The 13,470-nt window shown below is 40.2% G+C and overlaps 1 protein-coding gene across 2 annotated transcripts in view; it reads right to left on the bottom strand.

Moving 5' to 3' along the window:
- Positions 1–13,470, bottom strand: part of AP-1mu (adaptor protein complex 1, mu subunit) — a 144,715-nt gene that overhangs the window by 47,566 nt on the left and 83,679 nt on the right. For both annotated transcript variants that reach the window (XM_053776909.2, XM_070082881.1), the window contains exon 9: positions 8,105–8,335. In XM_053776909.2, the coding sequence (XP_053632884.1) occupies positions 8,105–8,335 (231 nt within the window). The remainder of the gene's footprint in view (positions 1–8,104; positions 8,336–13,470) is intronic.

A 13,470-nucleotide genomic window follows, 5' to 3' on the forward strand; every position in this document is an offset into this window, starting at 1 on the left:
GCCCTAGCACATAGATGTTAAGCACCCCCTACACATCTTGAAATGATGTTCTTCAAGCTCTGTATAAACACTCAGTACCTCTGTACTAGCATGTGCAATGTACAGACCTCAGTGGCAACACGCAGACCCTATCAACTTCCTAATGGAAAATATTGACTCCCTTCTGCTACAACACAACTGTCAACATATTATAATTGTTGGTGACCTCAACCAGCACCTTATACAGAGGGACTTTGATGACCTTCTTGCAGTGTTTGACATGAGAAACTTTGTTGATTTCCCCACTCATATCTCTGGCTCCTCCCTTGACCCAGTAGTGAGTGATCTGGCAGAAGGCATAGTCACTTGTCAACCCCTCGGCTACGTTGGATCGTCCTGACCACAAGGCTGTTTTTTACCACACTTAAGATCCCAAAAGAACGAGGTGAGGAGTCCACACGCACAACCTGGCTATGGGAAAGAGGTAATTGGCCAGCCCTTTGCTCTGAGCTCGCCACCACCGACTGGAATGCTCTTCTCCAGGGGGATGTTGACAACCAAGTGAAAGCCTTCACTGGACACATCCTTATCTACAACAAGAACACATTCCTCACCGGCAATATGTGACAAAGCCTACAGATCAGCCTTGGTTTGGCTTTCGTTGTAGAGAGGCTGCTACTGCTAAGTACAAAGCATGGCGAAGGTATAAGAGACATCCTACCACCTATAACAGGAACTTGCACATGCAAGCCTGTAGGCATATGGGTGATGTTCAAAAGTGGGCCATTGCTAAATGGGAGGTGGACACTAAAAGAAAGTTAGCATCAGGTAGGGTAGGCTCCAAAACCTGGTGGTCCCTGGTCAAGGACAGACAAAGTTATCTGCCTGATGAACTTATTCCACCTCTAAATCGACAGGATGGGACCACCTCTACTAGTAGTCAAGAGAAGGCGGACCTCTTTGCTGAACACTTTGCTACCAAAATGCAAGTTCCTGATCCAGCAAGGGACCCTCCTTGGCTAGCTGCACAAACTGTGTCAAAACTGTCAGTGGTGACAATAAGGCAGGAGGTGCATTTCCTTCTTAAATCACTTGACCAAGAAAAGGCTGTGGGCCCAGACAAGTTGAGCCCAAGATTGTTGAGAAGATGTGCAGCACCTCTAACTCGCATCTTTCAGCACTGCCTAGTACAGTGTAAATGGCCCTCTCTATGGAAAGAGGCAAATGTAGTCCCTGTTCACAAAAAGAAGAGCAGAGCAGAAATCAGCAACTACAGACCAGTGTCACTCCTGTCAATCACTGGTAAGATCCTTGAGACAATAATCTCAAGACAAATGACAGATTTTTTTGACTACCACTCACTACTTTGTGATCACAATATGTCTTCAGGAAAGGTTACTCTGCTGCTGATCTGTTGTTAAACCTCTCCACTAAGTGGCACCAGTCACTGGATGAATCCAAAGTCAGCTGTGTGGTAGCACTGGACATTGCTGGCACTTTCGACCGGGTGTGGCACCAGGGCCTCTTAGCAAAACTTCAAGCACTGGGAATTGCAGGCTCTACGCTATGTCTCCTCAGTGATTACCTTCATGGTAGATCTCTAAGTGAAGTCCCTAATGGAACGGAATCAGCAAGGCATCCTATTGGGGCAAGCGCCCTCCACAAGGAAGTGTGCTGGGTCCACTGTTATGGAATGTCTACTTCAACGACCTTCTTCATCTCATCCCAGAATCACATGCATATGCAGACGACTGTACACTGACATTCACTTATCCAAGAGAAGAAATGCCAGGTGCTCTAAGCTACATCAATCACCAGCTGAGAGCCATACAGCTTGGGGAAATAGATGGAAGCAACATTTGCACCTGAGAAAATGCAAATGATGATCGCCTCTAGGCACCATGATGGTAATGCTGGTGCAGTAGTAAGGATGAATGGGACGATGTTGGCACCTGGAGAAGAAGTTGATATCCTTGGGGTGAAATTTGACTCCAAACTAACCATGAAGAACCATGTTGTAAATCTTGCAAACAAGGCAGCCAGGAAGCTTACAGCACTTCGCCGCATCTCGCATCTGCTTGACAGTAGGGGTTGCAAGATCCTGCACGAGGCACAAGTACGCTCACACCTTGAGTATGCTCCACTTTCTTGGTTTGCCTGCCCCCTCTCATCTGCGACTGCTTGACAGAGTAGAGAACAGAGCAAGACGCCTCATCTCTCGCCTGGACCCATCCTGGATAGATCTGTCATTTCAGCAGAGCCTTCAACATAGGAGGGATGTGGTGGCCTTACTGTTATGTACAAGGCCAATATTGTCAAAATACCACACTTGATCCACTTCGAGGACAGCGTGAAACTGCTTTTATGCCACAAGACGGGCAGAAAGCAGCAACTTCACTCTGGCTGTACCCTTCTCCAGAACATCACTCCATCTGAGATCATACATACCCAGGATGACTCCGAGTATGGAACACATTCGTACAGCCTAATGATGTCAACGAGATAACGCCAGTTGATCAAATGAAAATGCTGGCCCACAGATGGCTCCAACTTCATCCTGTTCCCTACTTGTATGTCTCATAACAAAATGCTTTCAAATGAGCTGATGTAGGTAACAGCTCTGCGCCAATAAAGTTAGGGAATCCTTAACCTGTAAATAGCTGTCAATAAAGCTAGGGATCCTTAACCTTGTCAAACCCTGTGTAAAAAAAAAAAAAAAAAAAAAAAAAAAAAAAAAAAAAAAAAAAAAGAGAGAGAGGGGAGAGAGAGAGAGAGAGGGAGAGAGAGAGAGAGAGAGAGAGAGGGAAGAGGAGAGAGAGAGAGAGGGAGAGAGAGAGAGGGAGAGAGAGAGAGAGAGAGAGAGAGAGAGAGAGAGAGAGAGAGAGAGAGAGAGAGAGAGAGAGAGAGAGAGAGAGAGAGAGAGAGAGAGAGAGAGAGAGAGAGAGGAGAGGGAGAGAGAGAGGGAGAGAGAGAGAGAGAGAGAGAGAGAGAGAGAGAGAGAGAGAGCAGAGAGAGAGAGAGAGAGAGAGAGAGAGAGAGAGAGAGAGAGAGGGAAGAGATGGAGAGAGAGAGAGAGAGGGGAGAGATGGAGAGAGAGAGAGAGAGAGAGGGAGAGAGAGGGAGAGAGGGAGGGAGAGAGGGAGGGAGAGAGGGAGAGAGAGAGGGAGAGAGAGAGGGAGAGAGAGAGGGAGAGAGAGAGGGAGAGAGAGAGGGAGAGACGGAAGGGGGGGATTATTATTCTTTCAACAAACCGCCTGTATCCCACCAAAGCAGGGTGGCCCAAAAAGAACAACAAATGTTTCTCTTTTTAACTTTAGTAATGTATACAGGAGAAGGCATTACTAGCCCCTTGCTCCCAGCATTTTAGTTGCCTCTTACAACATGCATGGGTTATGGAAGAAGAATTCTGTTCCACTTCCCCATGGAGATAGAGGAAATAAACAAGAACTAGTAAGAGAACAGAAGAAAACCCAGAGGGTGTATATATATGCTTGTACATGTATGTGTAGTGTGACTTAAGTGTAAGTAGAAGTAGTAAGATGTACCTGTAATCTTGCATATTTATGAGACAGAAAAAAGACACCAGCAATCCTACCATCATGTAAAACAATTACAGGCTTTCATTTTACACTCACTTGTCAGGACGGTAGTACCTCCCTGGGCAGCTGCTGTCTACTAGACTACTAACTAGGAGAATTATTATTTTCAATTAAAATTGAGCACTACACCTGTATAGGTCATACCATGTGAAGAGGAGAAAGCAGGCAGTTGAAACCATGAACAGCCATGATATAATGATCACAAAATAAAGTTTAGCCTTCCCATTTGACTAATGGGCAAAGTTTTCTTGATCAATCAATTGTCTACATGAATAGTACAGTTCAGACGGTCATTTGACAAGTGATGTCTGTGCATTTCTGGCAGGACAGCTACTGAATGAATGATGGTGAATGTGCTTCCTTTCTTGGGTCACCCTACCTTGGTGGGAGATGGCTGATGAAGTAAAAAAAAAAATGCCTACAGAATATGTTTACAAGTTTATATACACATACAGCATAATGCAATATGTAAGTTAATTTCCGGTAACTGTTTACAGACATGCAATTCTGCGAGGAAAAATATTTACACGGCAGGCACAAAATCCTCTGTACTATATTTTCAGCACACTTATATGTGAGTATGTGTGAGTGAGGTGAAAGTGTTGAATGATGATGAAAGTATTTTCTTTTTGGGGATTTTCTTTCTTTTTGGGTCACCCTGCCTCGGTGGGAGACAGCCGACTTGTTAAAAAAGAAAAATTATATGTCGTTCTCTGTTCTCTGCACATTACTAGATCCACGCCCTTGTTCACTATCTCCAAGTTAAAGGTTGAAAATTGAAGGATAAAAATGACAAACAGATAACGTACTTTGTTAACCCTTTGACTGTTTCAGTCGTATATATACGTCTTACGAGCGACTGTTTTTGACGTATATATATGTACTCACAAATTCTAGCAGCTTGAAATCAAGCAGGAGAAAGCTGGTAGGCCCACATGTGAGAGAATGGGTCTGTGTGGTCAGTGTGTACCATATAAAAAATCCTGCAGCACACAGTGCATAATGAGAAAAAAAACTCCGACCGTTTTTTCTTTTTTGGATTAAAAAACCGACTTTGTGGTGTATTTTCGTACAGTATTTATGACTGTATTCTCGTTTTCTTGGTCTCATTTGATAGAATCAAAAACATATTATAGAAATAAAGATGATTTTGATTGGCTTTGCTATGAAAAGAACCTTGAAATGGAGCTCAAAGTAGGGGAAATGTTTGATTTTTGCCGATGTTCAAAAGTAAACAAATGATGTCATTGTCCAATAAATGTCCAACTAGCCATTCTAATATGCAGTCATGAATGGGTTCACATTATTTATACAATTATTACAATACTGCAGTAGTCTGCATAACAGTAAATCTTCCATTTTTTTGTTTGAATAAAAATTCAAAACAGAAAGCAAGAGTAATATCAGAAGGGCCTGGAGATGTGACTGTTGAACAAAGAAAATGTTATTTTAGAGCCAGGAATGTCTTCATTGTTCATTCTGGACCCTATTTTGAAATTGGCATATTCTTTAATTTGCGTGAAATTGGCCAAATTGCAAATTTCTGACCACATTATTGGGTAGTTGAAAACAGTAAATGGGCAGTTTCTTGTACTCAATCGATAGAACAAATGGAATTCTAAAGAAATAGCTACGAGTTTGGTCAACTGGAACAATGGAATTAGCCGAAAATAGGGCTCAGAGTGGGCAAAATCGCCGATTGGTAAATATCGCTGAAGTCGCTAACTTCGTGAGAGCATAATTCCATAAGTTTTCCATCAAATTTCGTTCTTTTGGTGTCATTACCATCAGGAAAAGGTTCTCTGTCATTTCATAAGAAAAAATTATATATATATTTTTTTTTTTTTCAAAAATTTTTTCGACACCAGGAGACACCTCAGGTTTCCACAGTCAAGGGGTTAAGCAAAAGGAGTCCACTTTGCCATTTTTTCAGTGCTGCCTTGCTAGTCCAAAAAATACCCTAAACCCATATGGAAACACTGTATGAGCTGCCAATGAATCAATTTCTACCCAAAAAAAAAGAAAAATTGGATAAAAGTAAAATTTTGAAAAAATGCCTGACCACAGGCATTCCAATCAAAAAAAATTTTAACATTACATGTGCACAAGCCACAGAAAGAGCATTAACAAGCTTAATAAGCAGTATAATACAAACATTAAAAATACATGTTAATACATAATTCATTGATGTGTTACCGTACATATTTTGTACTGGACCTTAACCCTTTCAAGGTTTCCTATGTACAGTGGTCCCTCAATTATCGTCCATAATCCGTTCCTGGAAGTGGGACTATTATCGAAATAGACGATTTTCAAATTGAATTTCCCCATAAGAAATAATGTAAATGCAATTAATCCGTTCCTGACACCCCAGAAGTATTAAAACAAAAAAATTTTTTACACGAAATATAGATGTAGTACATAAACAATACAATGGCACATGATGAATGAAACATTAACAGCATAACACTTACCTTTATTGGCGATTCTTCTTAGTGTATGGAAGACTGGAGGAGGAGAGACATTGAATTACTGTTTGGAAGGGGAATCCCCTTCCATCAACACCTCAGGTACCAAGTGCTTTTCTGGGGTTACTTCTCTTCCATTTCTTAATGCCACTAGGACCAGCTTGAGAGTCACTGGAGTCCTGTCTCGCAAAAAAACTGTCCAGAGAGCTCTGTTTCTGGCGTCTCTTTAAAACTTCCCTAAAATGGGCCAAGACTCTGTCACTGTACAAGTTGCCGATATGGCTCACAACATCCTTCTCAGGGTGATGTTTCTCCATAAATCTTTCCATCCTACCCCACATTTCAAAAATCTCCTTAATTTCTGAAGAAGGCACCTTCTTCCATCTCTTTTCCTCCTCCTCTGCAGCAAGATTCTGAACTGCGATCTGTTGCTGTTCCTGCTGAAACTCTTGCTCCTTTCATATTCTTCAATGATGTTTTTCTTAAATTCAATCGTATCTCTCACCTTCTTTACCAAAGGGTTGGCACTAGGAGCTTTCTTTGGAGCCATGGTAGCTTATTTAGCTCTTGCAAGCACTAAAATGAATGGAATATTATGAAATACATATTATGAACACGTGAGGGGACCGTCACTCACTGGTAAACAATGGCACACTGGCTGGGAACGGCTCAGAGCCATGAGTACATGTCCATGACGAAAGACGATTAGCAAGTTAACGGACCATTTGCGAGCCAATGTTTAGACGAAATAACGGGACTATGTATTTCCGAAATGGACGACTTTCAGGCCGGACGATTATTGAGGGACCACTGTACTAGTACGGCTTACGCGCCAGGGTTTTTGACGTACTAGTACGCATAAATTCTAGCGCCCTCAAATCTAGCAAGAGAAAGCTGGTAGGCCTACATATGAAAGAATGGGTCTATGTGGTCAGTGTGTGCAGTATAAAAAAATCCTGCAGCACACAGTGTGTAATGAGAAATAAAAACTTTGACAGTGTTTTTGGTTTAAAACAGTGACTTTGCACTGTATTTTTGTATGGTATTTGTGGTTGTATTCTAGTTCTCATGGTCTTATTTTATAGAATGGAAGACATATTACAGAAATTGAGACGATTTTGATTGGTTTCACAATGAAAAGTACCTTGAAATTGAGCTCAAAGTAGCAGAAATGTTCAATTTTTGCCAAAGTTCAAAAGTAAACAAATCATGCCACACGTCCAATACACGCCAACTGGTGAATCTAATATTCTTTCACAAGTGTGCTGATATTATTTATACCATTTCTACACTAATACAGTAGTCTGCATAACAGTAAATCTTCTATTTTTTGTGAGAATAAAAATTCAAAGTGGAAATGTTATTTTAGTGCCAGGAATGTCTTTCTTGTTTATTCTGGACCCTATTTGGAAATTGGCATCTTTTGAAATTTGTGTGAAATTGGCAAAATTGCTAAATTCTGACCACTTTATTGGATAGTTGAAATCGGTAAATGGGTGGTTTCTTGTACTCATTCGATAGAAAAAATGGAGTTCTAGCGAAATAGTTATGATTTCTGTTGACAAGTACACTGGAACTGGCCAAAAACAGGGCAAAATCGCCGATGCGTAAACATTGTCGAGACCGCTAACTTCGCGAGAGCATAATTCCCTAAGTTTTCCATCAAATTTCATGATTGGAAAAAGATTCTCTATCTTTTCATAAGAAAAAATAATTTTTTTTTTTAAATTTGGCGACCCTGAGAACAAGTCTGAGAGAGGGCCTGTCGACCCTGAAAGGGTTAAACTAAGCAATAGAAAATCAACAGAGGTACAAAATATAGTATAAAATGCACTAAAGTGCATAATTTGAATATGAAAATAGCTAATAGAGCATTTTATTTGGTCCTCCTGATATACAGGACAACAGTATTCTAGCCATTATCTCAAAATTTAATAAAAGATAAAAACAGTCAGTGTTGGAAGAGAAATTGTTTGATTAAATGTTTAACCTATCTAAGGATAACAATACTTTTTCTAGCTTAGATGGTATTTACTACAAATACTGTACTGTACTCACTGGGAATGACTTAATTGTCCAAACAACACAATTTTTCTCTGGCGTATACTTGACAGAGCCCACAGATGTTTTGAATTTTGGAGAGTCAGCATCATTAGGTACTGGAATAATGATCTCTACGTTGTTGGCTGTTGAACGTCTTTTAAACTGGGATTTAGCTTTCACCATGTACTCAACTCTGCTGTGGGCATGTCGTTCAATCACAGATTCAATCCATATAAGTGGTTTCACCTGGAAATATGAACCAATTTTAATTAAATATAAATATTTTTTTTTATAACTGTGGGCAGTGTATTTTTTTTTTTAACACATCAGCCATTTCCCACTGAGGCAGGGTGACCCAAAAAGAGAGAAAGAACTTTCATCATCATTCAACACCTTTCACCATCATTCATACATAATAACTGTCTTTGCAGAGGCGATCAGATACGACAGTTTAGATGTCCCTCCAAACAGCCAATATCCCAAACCCCTCTTTTAAAGTGCAGGCATTGTACTTCCCACTTCCAGGACTCAAGTCTGACTAACCAGTTTCCCTGAATCCCTTCACAAAATATTACCCTGCTCACACTCCAACAGCTCATTGGGTCCCAAAAACTATTCGTCTCCATTCACTCCTAACACACTCAGGCACGCTTGCTGGAAGTCTAAGCCCTCAGCCACAAAGCCTCCCTTACCCCCTCCCTCCAACCTTTCCTAGGATGACCCCTATTACCAAACCACCTCAACAACCCCTCTTCAGCCCTCTGACTAATACTTCTAGTAACTCCACACTTCCTCCTAATTTCCACAAGACGAATTCTCTGCATAATATTCACCCTTAGACACGACATCTCCACAGCCTCCAGCCTCTTCCTTGCTGCAGCATTTACAACTCACGCTTCACACCCATATAAGAGTGTTGGTGGTTTAGAAAGACACGTAAGCAAACACTATGACATATTTATTAGAAAACGTTTTGGTCCTGGGACCTTGATCACTTCTAACATACAGAGGTAGAAAGACATTATGTATAGGCAGAGAGTGAGGTGTGAGTGATGCATGGTGACCTGAAGAATGTCATGTTGGGATGATGATGGGTAGACGATGAAATCGTATGACTCCTGTGTTGTTGGGTTGGTGGTGCTTAGCCTGCTTAAGTATCATGTATGCTAATGTTTTTGAAATTTTGTGGTTTCCAGTGTGGTTTCGAAAACATTAGCATACATGATACCTAAGCAGGCTAAGCACCACCAACCCAACAATACAGGAGTCACATGATCTCATCATCTACCCATACTAATCCCAACACGGCATTCTTCAGGTCACCATGTGTCACTCCACCTCACTTTTTGTCTATATATAATGTCTTTCTACCTCTGCATGTTAGAAGTGATCAAGGTCCCAGTACTGAAACATTTTCTAATAAATATGTCACAGTGTTTGCTTACGTGTCTTTCTAAACCAACTTGTCGGTATTTATTACTAAGGTTCACATCAAGAGTGTTGGTACCACCATTCTCTCGTACATTCAATTCTTTGGGTCCAAGGATAACAGATACCTCAAAGCACCACTCACCTTTTCTTTTCTTCATCATTTCTATGGTTAACCTCATCCTTCATAAACCCATCAGTTGACAAGTCAACTCCCAAATATCTGAACACATTCACTTCTTTCATACTCCCTCCCTCCAATGTGATATACAATTTTTCTTTATCTAAATCATTTGATACACTCATCACCTTACTTTTATCTACATTCACTTTCAACTTTTTACTTTTACATGCTCTCCCAAACTTGTCCACTAACCTTTGCAAATTTTCTTTAGAATCTCCTAAAATCAGCAAAAAGTAACTGTGTCAATTCCCACTTTGTATTTGATTCCCCATAATTTAATCCCACCCCTCTCCCCAACACATTAGCATTTACTTCTTTTAACTCCATCTATAAATATGTTAAACAACCATGGTGACATTATACATCCCTGTCTAAGACCTACTTACACTGGGAAGTAGTCTCCCTCTCTTCTGCAAACCCTAACCTGAGCCTCACTATCCTCATTAAAAATTCTTTACAGCATTTAGTAACTTACCACCTATTCCATACACTTGCAACATCTGCCACAATGCTCCCTTATCCACCCTATCATATGCCTTTTCTAAATCTATAAATGCAATAAAAACTTTCCTACCTTTATCTAAATATTGTTCACATATATGCTTCAATGTTAACACGTGATCTACACATCCCTACCCATTCTAAAGCCTCCTTGTTCATCTGTAAGCATACTTCCATCTTACCTCTAATTCTTTCAATAATAACCCTACCATACACTTTACCTGATACAGTACTCAGTAAACTTAATCCCTTATAATTTTTGCAATCTCTTTTGCCCCCTTTCCTTTATATAAAGGAACTATACACACACACTGCCAATCCCTAGGTCCCTTCCCCTCTTTCGTACTTTTTTTTTTTTTAACAAGTCAGCCATTTCCCACCGAGGCACATTGACCCAAAAAGAAAGATCCAAAAAGAAAAAAGAAAGTTTCATCATCATCCAACACTTTCATCATCATTCATACATAATAACTGTCTTTACAGAAGCACTCAGATATGACAGTTTAGATGTCCCTCCAAACTGCCAATTTCCCAAACTCCTCCTTTAACCCTTTCAGGGTTTCGGCCGTACTAGTACGGCTTACGTGCCAGGGTCCTAGACATACCAGTAGTACTCATAAATTCTAGCGCCTTCAAATCTAGTGAGAGAAAGCTGGTAGGCCTACATATGTAAGAATGGGTCTTTGTGGTCAGTGTGCGCAGTATAAAAAAAATCCTGCAGCACACAGTGCGTAATGAGAAAAAAAAAACTTTTACCATGTTTTTGGATTAAAACAGCGACTTTGCACTGTATTTTCGTATGGTATTTATTGTTGTATTCTAGTTTTCCTGGTCTCATTTTATAGAATGGAAGACATATTACAGAAATTGAGATGAGATCTGACTGGTTTTACAATGAAAAGTACCTTGAAATTGAGCTCAAAATAGCAGAAATGTTCAATTTTTACCAAAGTTCAAAAGTAAACAAATCACGCTAAGCGTCCAATACACGTCAACTGGTAAATCTAATATTCTTTCACAAGTGCACCAATATTATTTATACCATTTCTACACCAATGCAGTAGTCTGCATAACAGTAAATCTTCTATTTTTTGTGAGAATAAAAATTCAAAATGGAAAGCAAAAGAATGTAAGAGGGGCATGGGGACGTGACTAATGAACAGAGGAAATGTTATTTTAGTGCCAGGAATGTCTTTCTTGTTTATTCTGGACTCTATTTGGAAATTGGCACCTTTTGAAATTTGTGTGAAATTGGCAAAATTGCTAAATTCTGACCACTGTATTGGATTGTTGAAATAGATAAATGGGTGGTTTCTTGTACTCATTCGATAGAAAAAATGGAATTCTAGCAAAATAGCTATGATTTTTGTCGACTAGTACACTGGAATTGGCCAAAAATAGGGCTCAAAGTGGGCAAAATCGCCGATGCTTTATTAAAGATCATCGAGACGGCTAACTTCTCGAGAGCATAATTCCATAAGTTTTCCATCAAATTTCATACTTTTGGTGTCATTATGATATGGAAAGATGGAGAATCTTTTCCCACAGAAAAAATAATTTTTTTTTTTTTTTTAAATTTGGGGAACCCTGAGAACAAGTCTCTGAGTGGGCCTGTGGACCCTGAAAGGGTTAAAGTGCAGGCATTGTACTTCCCACTTTCAGGACTCAAGTCTGGCTAACCAGTTTCCCTGAATCCTTTCACAAAATACATGTACCATCCGACTTATGACCAAGCTTGGTTCCGACCAACCGGTCGTAAGTCAATATTGACGTAAGTCGAACCTTACTACTGAATATCAACATCATATTTTTGTAATGATTTTATTTTATTGTTTTATTTTGGTATTTCATTTTTTACTTTACTTTTTATGCTGTTAGTACTGTATTTTATAATGTAAGGTTCAGGATAAACACTCTGTACAACACAAACAGTTGTTTATTTCCCAGAAATTTGGCACACAAAACATGTCATAAGTCAAGTGGTCGTATGTCGAGCAGGTCATAAGTTGGATGGTAGGTGTATTACCCTGCTCACGTTCCAACAGCTCGTCAGGTCCCAAAAATCATTCGTCTCCATTCACTCCCATCTAACACATTCACACACACTTGCTGGAAGTCCAAGCCCCTCGCCCACAAAACCTGCTTTGCTCCCCTCCCTCCAACCTTTTTGAGATCAACCCCTACCCTGTCTTCCCTCCCCTACAGAATTATACACTCTCCAAGTCATTCTACTTTGTTCCATTTTCTCTAAATAACCAAACCATCTCAACAACCCCTCTGCAGCCCTCTGACAAATACTTTTAGTAACTCCACACCACCTAATTTCCACACTACGAATTCTTTGCATAATATTTACACCACACATTGCCCTTAGACACGACATTTCCACTGCCTCGAGCCTCCTCCTCACTGCAGTATTTACAACCCATGCTTCACACCCATGTAAGTGTGTTGGTAACACTATATTTTCGTACATTCCCTTCTTTGCCTCCATGGATAATGTTTTTTGCCTCCACAGATACCTCAATGCACCACTCATACATTTACTGAACAAAAATACCAACTACTCCAACACTATATCCCCCCTGCTTTTAGCATTTCTGTCATGATCCTGTCAGTTCCAGCTGCTTTACCCCCTTTCATTCTACTTAATGCCTCATGCGCCTCCCCCACACTCATATCCTGCACTTCTTCACTCCCAAAAGATGTTATACCTCCCTGGCCAGTGCATGAAATTACTGCCTCCTTTTCTTCATCAACATTTTAGAAGTTCCTCAAAATATTCCCATCATCTACCCAATATCCCTAACTCCCCATCTACTAACTCCCCTATTCTGTTTTTAATTGACAAATCCATTCATTCCCTAGACCTTTTAAACCTGTTCTCACTCCAAAATTTTTTCTTATTCTCAGCAAAATTTGTTAACAGTGCCTCACCCACTATCAATTGCTCTCCTTTTGCAATCTCTTCACTTTTCTTTTACTCTCCATATTCTCTGCCCTTCTTATATCACTTCTGCTTTGTAAAAACCTGTCATAAAAGACCTTTTTCTCTTTTATCACACCCTTAACCTCATAATTCCACCAATCACTCCTCTTTCTTCCTGCACCCACCCTCCTATAACCACAAACTTCTGCCCTGCATCCTAACACTGCATTTTTAAAACTATCCCACCCCTCTTCAACCCCCCACTACCCATACTTGCACTAGCCCACCTTTCTGCCAATAGTTGTTTATGTCTCACCCTAACTTCCTCCTCCCTTAGTT

The sequence above is a fragment of the Cherax quadricarinatus genome, chromosome 1 (assembly GCF_038502225.1).
Source record: "Cherax quadricarinatus isolate ZL_2023a chromosome 1, ASM3850222v1, whole genome shotgun sequence".
Classification (NCBI taxonomy): domain Eukaryota; kingdom Metazoa; phylum Arthropoda; class Malacostraca; order Decapoda; family Parastacidae; genus Cherax; species Cherax quadricarinatus.